This window comes from Microtus pennsylvanicus, chromosome 13 (assembly GCF_037038515.1).
Source record: "Microtus pennsylvanicus isolate mMicPen1 chromosome 13, mMicPen1.hap1, whole genome shotgun sequence".
Lineage (NCBI taxonomy): Eukaryota > Metazoa > Chordata > Mammalia > Rodentia > Cricetidae > Microtus > Microtus pennsylvanicus.
Genome location: NC_134591.1, coordinates 58,251,311 through 58,265,859, shown reverse-complemented (window position 1 = coordinate 58,265,859; position 14,549 = coordinate 58,251,311). Strand labels below are relative to the sequence as shown.

The 14,549-nt window shown below is 40.8% G+C and overlaps 1 protein-coding gene across 2 annotated transcripts in view; it reads left to right on the top strand.

Moving 5' to 3' along the window:
* The window catches only part of Ago3 (argonaute RISC catalytic component 3), a 104,081-nt gene that overhangs the window by 4,369 nt on the left and 85,163 nt on the right, over nt 1-14,549 (top strand). For both annotated transcript variants that reach the window (XM_075946872.1, XM_075946873.1), the window contains exon 2: nt 4,103-4,274. In XM_075946872.1, coding sequence (XP_075802987.1) covers nt 4,103-4,274 — 172 coding nt within the window. The remainder of the gene's footprint in view (nt 1-4,102; nt 4,275-14,549) is intronic.

Genomic DNA, 14,549 nt, shown 5'->3' with positions numbered 1-14,549 from the left:
GGACAGAAACAGTCAACAGAGGGGAAGATGTCGAAGGAGGGAAATCGTTTATTTTTATCATAAGTTACTAATATGTAAGCCAATTTGTCATGGCTTATACAATCTTGCAGAAAAGGGAAATCTTAGCTAAACTTTTTTTTAAGTTATTTATTTTTACCTTATGAGTGTTTGACTGCATATATGTATTGTGTATACCACATGTGTGCCTGGTGCTCACAGAGCCAGAAGAGGGAATTGAGTCCCCTGGAACTGGAGTTATAAAGTTTAGTGAACAGCCATTTGTGGGTGCTGGGAACTGAACCTGGGTCCTCTGCAAAAACAGGAAGTTCTCTAACTGCTGAGCCATCTCTCCAGCCTCCTTAAGTTAAACTTTTAATTCCTCTCTGAACATAGTTGTCCTAGAACCCTGTATTTCTTTATTAATAAAAAGGCTTTTTTTTTTGAGTCAGTTAGAAGCTAGCAAGATGACTGCCTCAGTGGGTAAAGGAAAAGGAAAAAGAACTTGCCACCAAGGTCAACTGAGGTCTCTCACTTGGTGGAAGGAGAAAACTGACTCCTAAAGTTGTTCCACCAATACAGACATATGTAGATACAGGCATGGGGGTGCACGTGTACAAAAACACTAAATAAAGTGCAGGAAAAGCAAAGCTCATTTGAGACTACATTTCAGAAGAACAAAAGCTGGATGCAAAGGAAGCTAGAACTAGATCAAGAATGAGACACGGAGTCCGTCATAATGGAATGGCCCTCTCCTGCCTTCTCAGCACTCCGGAAGGCTGAGGGGAGAGCTGAGATTCGGAAGCCAGCCAGGGCTACATAGAGAGACCCTGCCTCAAAATAAGAGGGAGGATTGAAAGAGGAGGTTGAGAGTGGTGGATTCACAATCACTAATATACACAGTGCCATTTTGGAAGTGTTTATTGTCATATACGATTTTATACTTATGATTTGTTTTGAGGGGGAAAATGTCATATTGCACCTTTGTGTGTTGGTTGGGAATTTGGAAATACTAAGGGTTTTTTCCTACTGTATTATCACTGAAAATTTTGTTTGTGCTGTCCTGAAATGACTGTTACAACATTTTAGCATTTGCTATTTAAGACTGACAGCTTGAGCCGGGTGCTGGTGGCGCACGCCTTTAATCCCAGCACTTAGGAGGCAGAGGCAGGCGGATCTCTGTGAGTTTGAGACCAGCCCCTGGTCTACAATAGCTAGTTCCAGGACAGGCTCCAGAACCAGAGAAACCCTGTCTCGAAAAAGCAAAAAAAAAAAAAAAACAACAACAACAAAAAGACTGACAGCTTGAATTACAAAAAACATGCAAGGTTATTTTGATTATTGTTTCAGAATTTAATTTTTCTATTAATGATAGGGTACCCTGAGAGACTATTAGGAGACAAGAAGCATCATTTTTCTTTTCTTTTAAAGAAATTATAAGTTTATAATGTGGAAAATAGTTTAGTATATTTTAACCTTTTCATATATGCATATAATGTACTTTGATTATAGCCACCCTTTTTCCTCTTAAAGAATTTAGGGCCCACTATGGTGACAAACCACTTCTGCCCTGCACTGGGAAGGTGGAGGCAGGCTCTCTGTGTTTATGACAGGCTAGTCTGCATAATGAGCTTCCAGTCAGCTAGGGGTATATAATGAGATCCTGTCTCAAAAACTAAAGACTTTAAAGAACAGGTCAAAACAAAACAAAAAAAATTTAACCTTAAAATGTAGAGTTTTTTTAGGGGGTTGGGGGAGTGTTTTAAGACAGGGGTCTCTGTGGCTTTGAAGACTGTCCTGGAACTAGCTCTTGTAGACCAGGCTGGCCTCGAACTCAGAGAGTAAAATGTAGTTTTATAAACATAATGAAGATATTTAAAAACAACCATGAGACTATCACTATGATACAACCAATACTCACTTTTAAAATTCAAGCTAGAAACTAGTCAACTATCTGTTGTGAAAACTAGCTAAAATAAATAAAAAGATAAATAGATACTGTTTCCTTTTATTCTTTGGGCAAATTTTGCCTAATAAGTTGGTATTAATATGTATTAGCTGTGTTTTTCATTGGGAACACTGCATTTGTTTGGGTTTTGTAGGCCTGGCCTGACAGTATGCAAAGAGGCCTGGGAATAGCCCCTGGAAGAGTTCCCTCGTGTATATGGAAAAACCCTAGCTCGGAGGAAATTTTTTCCAAATTGTCTTTAGCTCTTGGATTCTAGTTGAAAATTATTTTACTTTATAATATAAATATCTGGTTTCATTTGGTTTCTAAATTCTTAAAATCCTTACTTTACCTGAAAGACTGAAGTCAGTGTTTTTGTTAATCTAACAAAACACTCTTTTACAGCTCTTAAACCTTAGAAGGTAATTTGTTTTAAATAGTTAATATATAAGAGAAAAAAGCCAAAGTGATAGTTATGTTTTCAGGAAAGTAAAACTAAAAAGATAATTTATTTGCAACTGACTCCTTTTCTGGACCTGTTTGGTCTGAGAGTGTTAGGATGAACAGCGTTTACCAGACACTCCTACTTTCTAATTCAGATACTCATAGACCCTCATTCTTGACTCATTAACAGAACAGATGTGAGAAAGAATATTGTGTGTGTTCTAACCATAATGACTATGCTGTTAGGATACATGAACAGCCTTTCTGTACTTGGAGTTTCTGCGGTTTTCTGCATTGTCTATGTTAATATTAATGACTTTCTTTGGCTAGCCAATGCTTAAAAAAAAAGACTATTGAGATTCACACAATTAATGCTTTCTTTTTTATAAATGTAGAGTTTTGTAGTTTGCTTAACAAACAGTAAAATGAATGAAAAGATAAATAAGTACTGCTTCCTTTTATTCTTTGAGCAAAGTTTGCTTAGTAAGTTGGTATTGACATGTATTAGTTTATTTATATATATATCAGTTTATAATTATGTTGATTTTGTGATTTGGTTCACAGCTTTGACTGGAATATCAGTTTAATAAAATAATCTGAAAGTTTTAATTTTATATCAGACACTTATTTTATTCACTTCATAATTGTCAAATTCTTGGGAAATCAGAAGGTATTTATAGACTATAAACATGAATAAATGAGACATTTTTAGATTTTTTCATTTTTAGAAGAAAATTTGCAATAAAAATTTCACAATAAATGTATGTACTATTTTTAATTTCATTTTTGCTCAAATACTATTTTTGATGCTCTATTCTATTTGATTTTTAAATCTCCTAACAGCATAAGTTATGCGTGTTTATTTGAATTTTCAAAATGGTTAATGGATAGATTGCAAAATGGGCTACTTAATGTTAGCTCTTATTGTCTTTTTTTGTTTATTTGTTTGTTTGTTTTTCGAGACAGGGTTTTTCTGTAGCTTTAGAGCCTGTCCTGGAACTTGCTCTTGTAGACCAGGCTGACCTCAAACTCACAGAGATCCGCCTGTCTCTGCCTTCCGAGTGCTCTTATTTTCAAGGGAGAAAATTCCTTAAAATATTTTTCCCTATATTAACATCTGAGGCAGTTAACCCTTAACAGGTTTAATACTGTACAAGAGATTATTTAGGCGTAGGCAGTATGACTGTAACTGCTGTCTGTTTGGATGAGTTTATGAATAATTGAGTGGAATTTGGAATAGCAACTCTGAGCGTACTAGAAGTTCCATGCTCGTGTGTCCGGTTAGTCATGAGGCCAAATGTATAAAATCACATGCATTTCATCACGTTGAATTTGGAGATGAACTTAGTACACTTACTTTTCCACTGAGCCATCATCTCCCTAGCCCCCATTTTACTTTTTATATTAAGTTTTATTCTTCATTTTCTTTTTCATTGGTTTTGCTGTTGGTCCCTGTTGCCTGGGTCTGCTCTGAGCTAGCTGACTTGAGTTTGCACAGTGGTCCTTCTGTCTATCCCTCCCAGAGCCTAGCTACTTGTTTTTAATGAAAAGAATAAAATGAGAGGAAGAAATAGAAATTCTGAGGATAATGTCGTCTTTCGGAACTAAGTTTTACATCTACCAGCTGTACCTAGAGTTCTAACCTACTCTAGTTGACAAGGGTATATAAAGATGGCTTTTAACTGTGGGACACTTTTTTTCCCCTTCATACAGGACCCATTGGGGCCCAGCCCCTACTCATAGTGCCCAGAAGACCTGGATATGGCACTATGGGCAAACCCATTAAACTGCTGGCTAACTGTTTTCAAGTTGAAATCCCAAAGATTGATGTCTACCTCTATGAGGTAGATATTAAACCAGACAAGTGTCCTAGGAGAGTGAACAGGTAAGAATCATGAAGTCTAACTGCCATTTGCTGTTTGTATTTGCCTTAGTAAATTATATGTGTCTCTCTCTTACATGTTTGAATAACAGTGATAAGACATAACACTTTTTTTTTTTTTTTTTTTTTTGGTTTTTCGAGACAGGGTTTCTCTGTGGCTTTGGAGCCTGTCCTGGAACTAGCTCTTGTAGACCAGGCTGGTCTCGAACTCACAGAGATCCAAGACATAACACTTTGACATGGTATACACAGAATGTATATACATGACAGGAATACATGGTAATTTGTTTTGAAATTTTTACTTCAGCAGTGGATGATAAATTTGTAAACTTCCTTCAGATTATTTCATTATGTATGAGTTTCCATGCTATTCATGTGGTAATAGAAAAGGTCCAGGTCATATCCACATGTTGTTTGAAATCTGGTCAAGTATTCTGAGCATGTCTTTTGTGTTGCTGTTTGTAGGCGGACTTTTCTGTCCTGCCAGCCACTTCCCAAATAACCACACAGATTTAATACTAATTATAAATGCTCGGCCAATAGCCTAAACTTGTTTTTAGCCAGCTTTTATAACCTAACCCATTTCTATTAATCTACCTGCTACCCCAGGGCTCATTTACTTTACGTAATATTTCCCATCCTGCTCGCTCCGCATCTCATAGCATTTCCCCAGACTCCTCATTCTTCCTAGTATTCTCTTAGTCTTACTCTCCTGCTAACCTTATCCTGCCCAGCCATGGGTCAGTCAGCTCTTTATGAACCAGTGGGAGTAACATCTTTACAGTGTACGGAGATTGCTCCGCAGCAGCTGTCCAATGGGAGTAACATCTTTACAGTGTACTGACATTGCTCTGCAGCCGCTGTTAGTTCATTTATGTTTGTGGGTTTTTTTTCTCCACACTTCACCTACCATTTTTGTAATGCTCTCTTTAAAACGATGGTGGCGGGAGTATATGCCCTCTCTCACATTTTTAAATTAAAAAATAATAAGTAAATGAAAAGTAAAAGGAATTTGTAATTTAACAGTATGACATGTAAGAAATATGATTGTTGGATTAACTTTTCTTGGATTTACCGTTCTAACTACAAATATTTCTGTTATAACTGAAAGTGAATGAGCGCTTAGTCATTCATTATATGATGTTAAAACAGTAACTATATGAATGTCAAGATTAAGAGTCCTCTTGAGGGCAAGAAAAATTCTGGAATGTAATGTTAGAAATAACCTCTTAAGAGTTCAGTTAATCCAATATAGATGAAATCCAGGAAGGTAAAATGACTTAAAAACACACTTTAAGCCGGGCAGTGGTGACGCATGCCTTTAATCCCTGCACTTGGGAGGCAGAGGCAGGCGGATCTCTGTGAGTTCAAGACCAGCCTGGTCTACAAGAGCTAGTTCCAGGACAGGCTCCAAAACCACAGAGAAACCCTGTCTCGAAAAACCAAAAAAAAAAAAAAAAAAAAAAAAAAGTGGAATCAGAACTGCAGAAGCTTCACTTGGAAGAAAATGAATTTAGTTGGTCTAAAATAATTAGACCCTGGGGGCTGGAGAGATGGCTCAGAGGTTAGGAGCACTGACTGCTCTTCCAGAGGTCCTGAGTTCAATTCCCAGCAACCACATGCTGGCTCACAACCATCTGTAATGATACCTGGTGCCCTCTTCTGGCCTGCAGGTGTACATGCAGGCAGAACGCTGTATACATAATGAATAAATAAATCTTAAAAAAAAAATAATTAGACCCTGTCTGCCCATCTATCCAAAGTGCATCTGTGTGTGTGTGTTTATGCCATAGCTGGGCTTGGTGGCACACACTTTTAATTCCAGCACTTAGGGGGCAGAGACACATGGACCTCTGTGTGTTCGAGGCCAGCCTGGTCTACAGAGTGAGTTCCAGGACAGCTAGAGCTGTATAGGGAGACCCTGTCCCAAATAACACAAAACAACAACAGTGAAGCCATTATAAAGTGAAGAAGGTAGAGAAGAGCAAATGTCGTAGGGGTGTTGGTGAGTCGTCCTGGTCTTCTTGACTGGGTTTGGAATCACGCAGGAGACACTCCATTCACATTTATAAATGTGGAAATTTTTAGAGAGGGTCAGCTGAGGGCTAAAGACCCACCCTGAATGTAGGTGGTACCATCCCAAGGACTATGGTTCCAAACTGAATGAAAGAGGAAAAAGGAGGAGGCCGGCTGAGTAGTAACATTCATTTCTTGACTTTTCTGAATGGACATAGTGTGGTCAAGCGCTTCGTGTTCTTGCTGCTAAGACTTGTGTGCTGTGGTGGATTGCACCTCTCAATCTGTGCACTAAACAAACCCTTCTGAAATAGTTTTCTCAGATATTTGTCACGACTGCAAGAAAAATAATGCAAAAAACTAGTACTCATGGATTTGTTGCCGTGATAAACGTCATTGTGGGGAGGGGAGGGAAGAGTAAAAGTGCCTACCACCAAACCTGATTGCTGATGACCCAAGTTTGAGCCCTAGGACCCACATGGCGGAAGGAGAAAACAGACTCATATCTCCACATATGTACCATGGCATGCTTCCCCACACTTACAAAATTAATAAAATAAAAATGTAATTTAAAAAAATAAAAAAAACCACATGTGGTTAATAGGCTTTTGGAACTGGTTAATAGGAAGAATGATGCCCCAAGCCTCAGATGCTGGACATGGAGTACAGGGTTTGCTGTTTGTCCTACTGGGTTTTGGTCTTGCTGTAGTCCAGTCTTCCCTTGTCTTCCCAGTCTTCTCTTTTGGCCTGGAAATTCTCTCCTTGTGCTGTTGTTTGGAAGACTTCGGCTACAGAAGCCCTAGAATGCTGTCAGCAGATCTTCTGAGCCATTTTGAAGGGACTTTGGAAGCCCAGAATGCAGATAGCAGAGGCCTAGTTATAAGGTTTCTGGAAGCCACCCAATCCAGAAATAGACTATTTAGCTTATTTGTGTCATATTATGGCAAAAAAAAAATCTGTCTGAATTCTGCCTGTGTTCTGAAAATTTGACTGAGAATGAATTAAAAAGTAATGGACTGTATTGTTTGGTGGAGGGAGTTTCAAGACAGGTGGCATCCAGGCTGTGACATAATTCCCTCTCACTGCTCTTCATCAGAGCTACAGTGAGCACAGAAAGGTACTTCAAATGTGCAGCTTGGTGAGGAAAGGAGGATGAGCAAGTTCAAAGATACATGTAAGAAGGATATGTTAACATTGTCAAAGAAAGTAAGGTCAGTAAAGAGAAATCTCAGAGCAAGGTGACGGTTACACACGCCTTTAATCCCAACATTTGGGAGGTAGAGGCAAGCAGCTCTCAGTTCGAGACTAGCCTGGTCTACAAAGTGAGCTTGAGTTCCAGGACAGCCAGGGCTACTCAGAGAAACCCTGTTTTAAAACACACACACACACACACACACACACACACACACACACACACACACACACACAGAGCCAGGGCTACTCAGAGAAACCCTGTTTCAAAACACACAGCACACACACACATACAGCCAGGGCTACTCAGAGAAACCCTGTTTCAACACACACACACACAGACAGAGACTTTATCTCTAAATAAATAAATCTCTCGTCTTGTACTGGGATAAGAGGAAGGTGCCAGGAGTCTAGAAACTCACCATCAAAGAGTCCAGCTTGTGAACATGCAGCTCCTTTGAAAGGAGAGAGCCTTAACTGAGGATCCGTGAAGAATGCTGCTGCAGGGATTCCCTCGAAGACAGCCCACCTTCTCCATCCCACCCTGCCCATCCACTCCTGGGGTGGGTGGGAGAACTGGCCTTGAGGTCACAAGAGCAGGAAAGCTGTCCCTGCCCCTCACCAGCTACAAGACTCAGGAGAGCGGGCCCTGGGTAATAGAGCAGCCAGTCCTGTTGGCTTGTCTGTCATGTGGCGGTGGGGGTGGGGAGAGATGCCCCCTTTACTCATTGCCCCTTACCACCGTACTCATCTGATATGTGGCATGGGTGGAGGAGAGATGTCCTTCCCTCACTTCCCTCCTCACCCATCAGTGGCTGGTACAGGTCACGGGAGTGGGAGGGCTGTCCCTGCCCCTCACCAGCTGTACTGCCTTAGAGAATGGTCCCTGAACCATGCTTGGGCAACACAGTGGAGCTGGCCCTTTGGTGTAGGTATGGGAAAGCCAGCCCTGAGGGTGTGAAGGCAGGAGAACTGCCCCTGCCCCTTGCTCATTGCTACAGGGGGTGAATTAGCTCTAGCAGTGCTCACCCTAGTGATGGGGACAGGGGAGAAGTGGACTGTGGACCAATCCTGCAGCTGCCCAGGCCTAAAACCAGGGTTATGACTTGGCCCGCGTCAACAAACCCCCCATCTATGATCTGGAGTGTGTGAAGGGACCTGACCCACAGACCCAAAGCTGCAGGATCTCCACAACACAGGCAACTACAGGATATCCAAGAAAAGTCCCACCAATAGTGTAGAAACCAGAGGCCTAGATTCTACCAAATCAATGACTCTTTACAATGAACACTTGTGAGTAAAGATACATGGACAAAAGGCTTTACTGTGTGACTCACTGTGTCATTCTACAGCTTCCATGATGAGATTTTTAATTTCTTCCCTTTTTTCTCTCTCTCTCTCTTTTTTTTTTTTTGATTTTTCGAGACAGGGTTTCTTCGTAGCTTTTGGTTCCTGTCTTGGAACTAGCTCTTGTAGACCAGGCTGGCCTCGAACTCACAGAGATCCTCCTGCCTCTGCCTCCCGAGTGCTGGGATTAAAGGCGTGCGCCACCACCGCCCGGCCCCTTTTTTTCTCTTAAATAATGTTTTATTGGGGAAGGTGTTTATAGGGCCAGAGGGCAGATGCAAAGGGACAGGGAAATGAATGGGATCAAAAAGCATGATGTGAGAGACACATAGACTAAATAAAAAGAAAGTTAAAAAGAAAGAAAACACTGCCCATGGAAGTGTTTTCTTGGGTTCAGCACCAGGGTGCACAGAAGCCACTTCACCTGTGGCAGCAGAATACCAGACTACATCTTGGTCTGACAGCACAACTTGGTGGAAAAATTCAAAGGTTGCCTGGTTCTAAAACTTTGTACTGAGTTTCCGGAAAGCCACTGAGGCTACACAGTACAGTGAAAATGGCAGTGCCAGAGTCCCTACAAAGGGGCCCTGAGAGCTCATTGAAAGTAAAATCTAAATTGTTGACGTTAGAGATGCCAGGACCTTGAGAAGCACACCTAGAAAAGCTGCAGGCTTAGGGTCAGCCAGCCCAAGGGAGGGGTGGGGCTACCCAAGGCAATTGAGCTCAGTTCAAATGACTGTGAGTCACGGGACCACAGAGTTTGGTGTTTTCCCTGCTTGGTAGCAGTCTTTGGCCTAGTCTTCACTTCCTATTCTGATTCCTCTCTTTTCTTAACATTTTCTTTGTAATGTTATTTGTTGGGGATATAGGACTTGGGTTTTTATTTTACAACAGCTCACAATTAAGAGATTGCCTTGAGTCTCGGAAGACACTTTCGACTGGGGTGTTTGGAAAGTGTTAGAACTGTTCACATTTGGGGGGAACACCTCTAGATTAACTAAATGCATTTTGCATCATAAGCTGCTACAACCTTTGAGGACTGGGGATAGAATACTATGGATAAAAATAACGTGTTTCACTGGGTAGTGGTGGTGGTGCACACCTTTAATCCCAGCACTTGGCAGGTAGAGACTTCTGTGAGTTCAAGGCCAGGCTGGTCTACAAGAGCTAGTGCCAAGACAGGCTCAAAGCTACAGCAAAAGCTTGTCTCGAAAAGTGAAAATAATAATAATAATTTTTATGTTGACAAAGGGTGGACCTGTGATGGTTAGTCTTTGTTGCTGGTTGGCTGATGTGTGCCTATGACCCCAGCACTGAGGAGACTGAAGCAGGAAGATAACCATGAGTTAAGAGGCCAGCCTTAGGGCTGGAGAGATGGCTCAGTGGTTAAGAGCACTGATTGTTCTTCCACAGGTCCTGAGTTCAATTCCCAGCAACCACATGGTGGCTCACAACCACCTGTAATAAAATCTGGTGCCAACTTCTGGCCTGCAGGGACACATGCAGGCAGAACATTGTAAACATAATAAATAAATCTTTATATAAAAAAAAGATGCCAGCCTTAGTTAAATAGTGAGTTTGAAGTTAACCTGGTCTACATCTAACAAGTTCCAGGCCAGCCTGGACTATATAAGGAGATTTGCTTCAAGGGGTAGGGATAATAGGAACTAAATAGACCTATTACAACCTCCCATCCCTTTTGAGACAGTATCTTACTCTGTAGCCTAGGCTTTTCTCGATCTTTCAGGGATCCTCTGCCTCAGTCTTCTAAGCGTGGGGATTACGGGCATGTACCTGTTCAGTTCCTTTTGAACATTACCAAAATAGTTAGAGGTTAAGATGCAGCAATTAGTTCTGGCTAATATTTTCAAAATGGATAAAGCTACATCAAATTGTCTCTTATTAATGTAAAGATTGTGTTGCTACCTTCTATAATATCAAATGATCTTTGTAAATAAATGGCTAGAGATCTCTAATACTTAATGAGGCATTTCTTGTACTGCATAAACAGATATTTAGCACTAAGGCATTAATCATAATTCTCGAGTAGGTATCCTAGCCAAATGAATTTCCACTGTAGCCGGAGGAGTTCTCTTGGAGAAATACCCAGGAAATGCTCATGAGTCATTCCATGAGTCAGCTTCTCTGCAGAGTTACTCTCTAGACTTATTTTCTGCTTTTGGGTGTATGCGTTGTTGGCCTTGTCTCCTTTTTGCGTTGTTGTTGTTTTGATTAAAAATGACTACTTTGTGGCTCAGCAGTTAAGAGCTCTGGCTGCTTTGGTGGCTCACAACCATCTGTAACTCCAGCCCCAGGGAATCTAGCATTCTCTTCTGGCCTCTGTGAGCACCAGGCATACACATAGTGCGTAGACATATATACAGGCAAACACTTATGTACAGAAATAAAATTTTAATTATAAAAAACAGAAAAATAATGGACATTTGGTAAAAGAAGGTGGGCTTAATAAGTAAATTTAAAATATATATGTAATAAGTGTATGTAATAATATATATATTTTTTAAATTTATTATATATACAATATTTTGTCTACATGTGTGCCTGCAGGCCAGAAGAGGGCACCAGACCTCATTATAGATGGTTGTGAGCCACCATGTGGTTGCTGGGAATTGAACTCAGGATCTTTGGAAAAGCAGGCATACACTTAACTGCTGAACCATCTCTCTAGCCCCTATTTTTTTTTAAAGAAGTGAGTGGTCACAATAACTAAAATCAATCCATATATTTTAGAAAATAAGACCTCAGGCGATGTGGGATTCCCCTCTGTATGCTATGAATATGTTTTATTGCCATTGGTTAATAAATAAGCTGCTTTCAGCCAATGGCTTAACAGAATATAGCCAGGCTGGAAAAGATGTATGGAGAGAGTAGGCAGAGTCAGGGAGATGCCATGTAATTCATATAAGCTGCCACCAGAGGAGACAGACGCACTGAAACCTTGCTGGTAAGCCACAGCCACATGGCAATACACAAAATAATGGAAATGGGTGAAATTAAGATGTAAGAGCTAGACAATAAGAAGCTAGAGCTAATAGGCCAAGCAGTGATTTAATTAATACAGCTTCTGTGTGGTTATTTTGATTCTGGGCAGGAAGGAACGAACAAGCAGCTTCCCCTTACTCAGGTTTATCCAGTATTTAAATGTTGAAATTAAATACTTGTTCATTAAATTATAATTTACAGTCTGTGTTCCACAGCATGATGGCATCATCAGACTTTGTACTAAGATGTAGGAAGTGATAGTTGAGGTAGGAGTGGGAAGGAGGCTGTAGCCCTTTATAAGACTCAACACAATCAGGTTAAGTTCCATTTTTAGAGTAAGTGCCAGAAAAATTCTTAATTTTAAACTGTAGTTTGAAGTTCTAGGAAGAATAAAGAATATTATTTTCTGTAAGAATTCTCCTTTCCCCTGAGTTAATTTTGTTAGTGAAAGGAAGCCATTAAATTTTGGTAAAACTTAGCTCCATTTACTTAAATTTTCTTTCCAAAGTTATTTTTATCAAACAATCTTTTTAAGTTAAAATGTTGGGCTTATTGGCCTGGTGTAGTGGTATACACTTTTAATCCTTGCACAGAAGCAGAGGAAGTTGGATCTCTGTGAATTACAGACTGCCTAGTCTGCATAGTGAGTTCCAGTATAGCCAGAGCTATACCATAGGACCCCATTTAAAAATAAAAATTGCTGACAAAATGACTTAAGTGGGTAAAAGCACCTCTGATGACCTGACGTTCTGAGTTTCATCCCTGAGGCCCATATGGCAGCAGGTGAGAACTGATTCCTCCAATTGTCCTCTGGCCTCTACATGTATGCCATGGTGTGTGCACCTACCTGCGTACATACATACATACACACACACACACACACACACACACACAAAAGAAATAATTTAATTAAAAAATTTAAGTTAAAATGTTATGTATTTTATTTGTATAGTTTCACTTCTTATAAAGCTAAGTGTTGTGGGGAACGGCGGGGCTGCATCCCGCCACCTGGCTAGCTTTACACCCGAAATAATTACACGGAAACTGTATTCTTTTAAACACTGCCTGGCCCATCAGATCCAGCCTCTTATTGGCTAGCTCTTACATATTGATCTAACCCATTTCTAATACTCTGTGTAGCCCACAAGGTGGCTTACCAGGGAAGATCTTAACCTGCGTCTGTCTGGAGTGGGAGAATCATGGCGACTCCTGACTTGGCTTCTTTCTCCCAGCATTCCGTTCTGTTTACTCCGCCTATCTAAATTCTACCCTATCAGAGGGCCAAGCCGTTTCTTTATTAATTAACCAATGAAAGCAACAGATAGACAGATGACCCACCTCCATCAGCTAAGAAATTGTCTAACGATATACTCCAGTGTTCTGCTAAAAATTCTACATTTGAACAAAAAAAGACCATATTCCCACCTTCCCCATTTATATTGTTATAACAAAAGACAAATAATTGCTAGAATTCATTCTTGATATTAGAATGTTTAGAAGCTAGATGTGTTGGCTCAGACCTGTTATACCAGCAGTTAGGAGGGAGCCTGAAGTAGGTGGTTGATATGAATTTGAGACCAGCTTGGGCTATAGAGACTGGAGACATTGTTGATGTCTCTGTTGCCCAGGTGGTCTCCACAACCGTTTAGTTATACTGCCTTGCATAAATAGCGCCAAGGATTGGAGAAGAAAAAAACTAAAGACATTAAAAACAAAAAACTTAGGTAACCCAAGTCGTAGGACTAAGTCTTAGTCTGAGGTGGTAAAGAATGGGAAGTGAAGGCTGGAGTTAAGAATGCTGCAGAGGTGGGGTCGGCAGGTCATGAGGGAGGAGACCAGCCAGGTTCAAAGTTTGGATATTGAGGAGGGCATAGGCACCATAACCAGATTTAACTCTGGAGTAAATTTTTTTGAATTCAGCCGTAGATGTTTTCCGCTCAGCTTTGAAAGGCCACTGAAGTAAATTTCTACTGCTAGAAATTTATTAAGGAAATGCTGTGTGCTATATCAAATCAGGATGCTTTTATCTCCCAAGGATTTTGGCCCTACCATCTCAATCTCCCTACCATCTCAATCTCCCTACCATCTCAATCTCCCTACCTTCTCAATCTCCCTACTTTCTCAATCTCCCTACCTTCTCAATCTCCCTACCTTCTCAATCTCCCTACCTTCTCAATCTCCCTACCTTCTCAATCTCCCTACCTTCTCAATCTCCCTACCTTCTCAATCTCCCTACCTTCTCAATCTCCCTACCATCTCAATCTCCCTACCATCTCAATCTCCCTACCATCTCAATCTCCCTACCTTCTCAATCTCCCTACCTTCTCAATCTCCCTACCATCTCAATCTCCCTACCATCTCAATCTCCCTACCTTCTCAATCTCCCTACCTTCTCAATCTCCCTACCATCTCAATCTCCCTACCATCTCAATCTCCCTACCATCTCAATCTCCCTACCTTCTCAATCTCCCTACCTTCTCAATCTCCCTACCATCTCAATCTCCCTACCATCTCAATCTCCCTACCATCTCAATCTCCCTACCTTCTCAATCTCCCTACCTTCTCAATCTCCCTACCTTCTCAATCTCCCTACCTTCTCAATCTCCCTACCATCTCAATCTCCCTACCATCTCAATCTCCCTACCATCTCAATCTCCCTACCTTCTCAATCTCCCTACCTTCTCAATCTCCCTACCATCTCAATCTCCCTACCATCTCAAT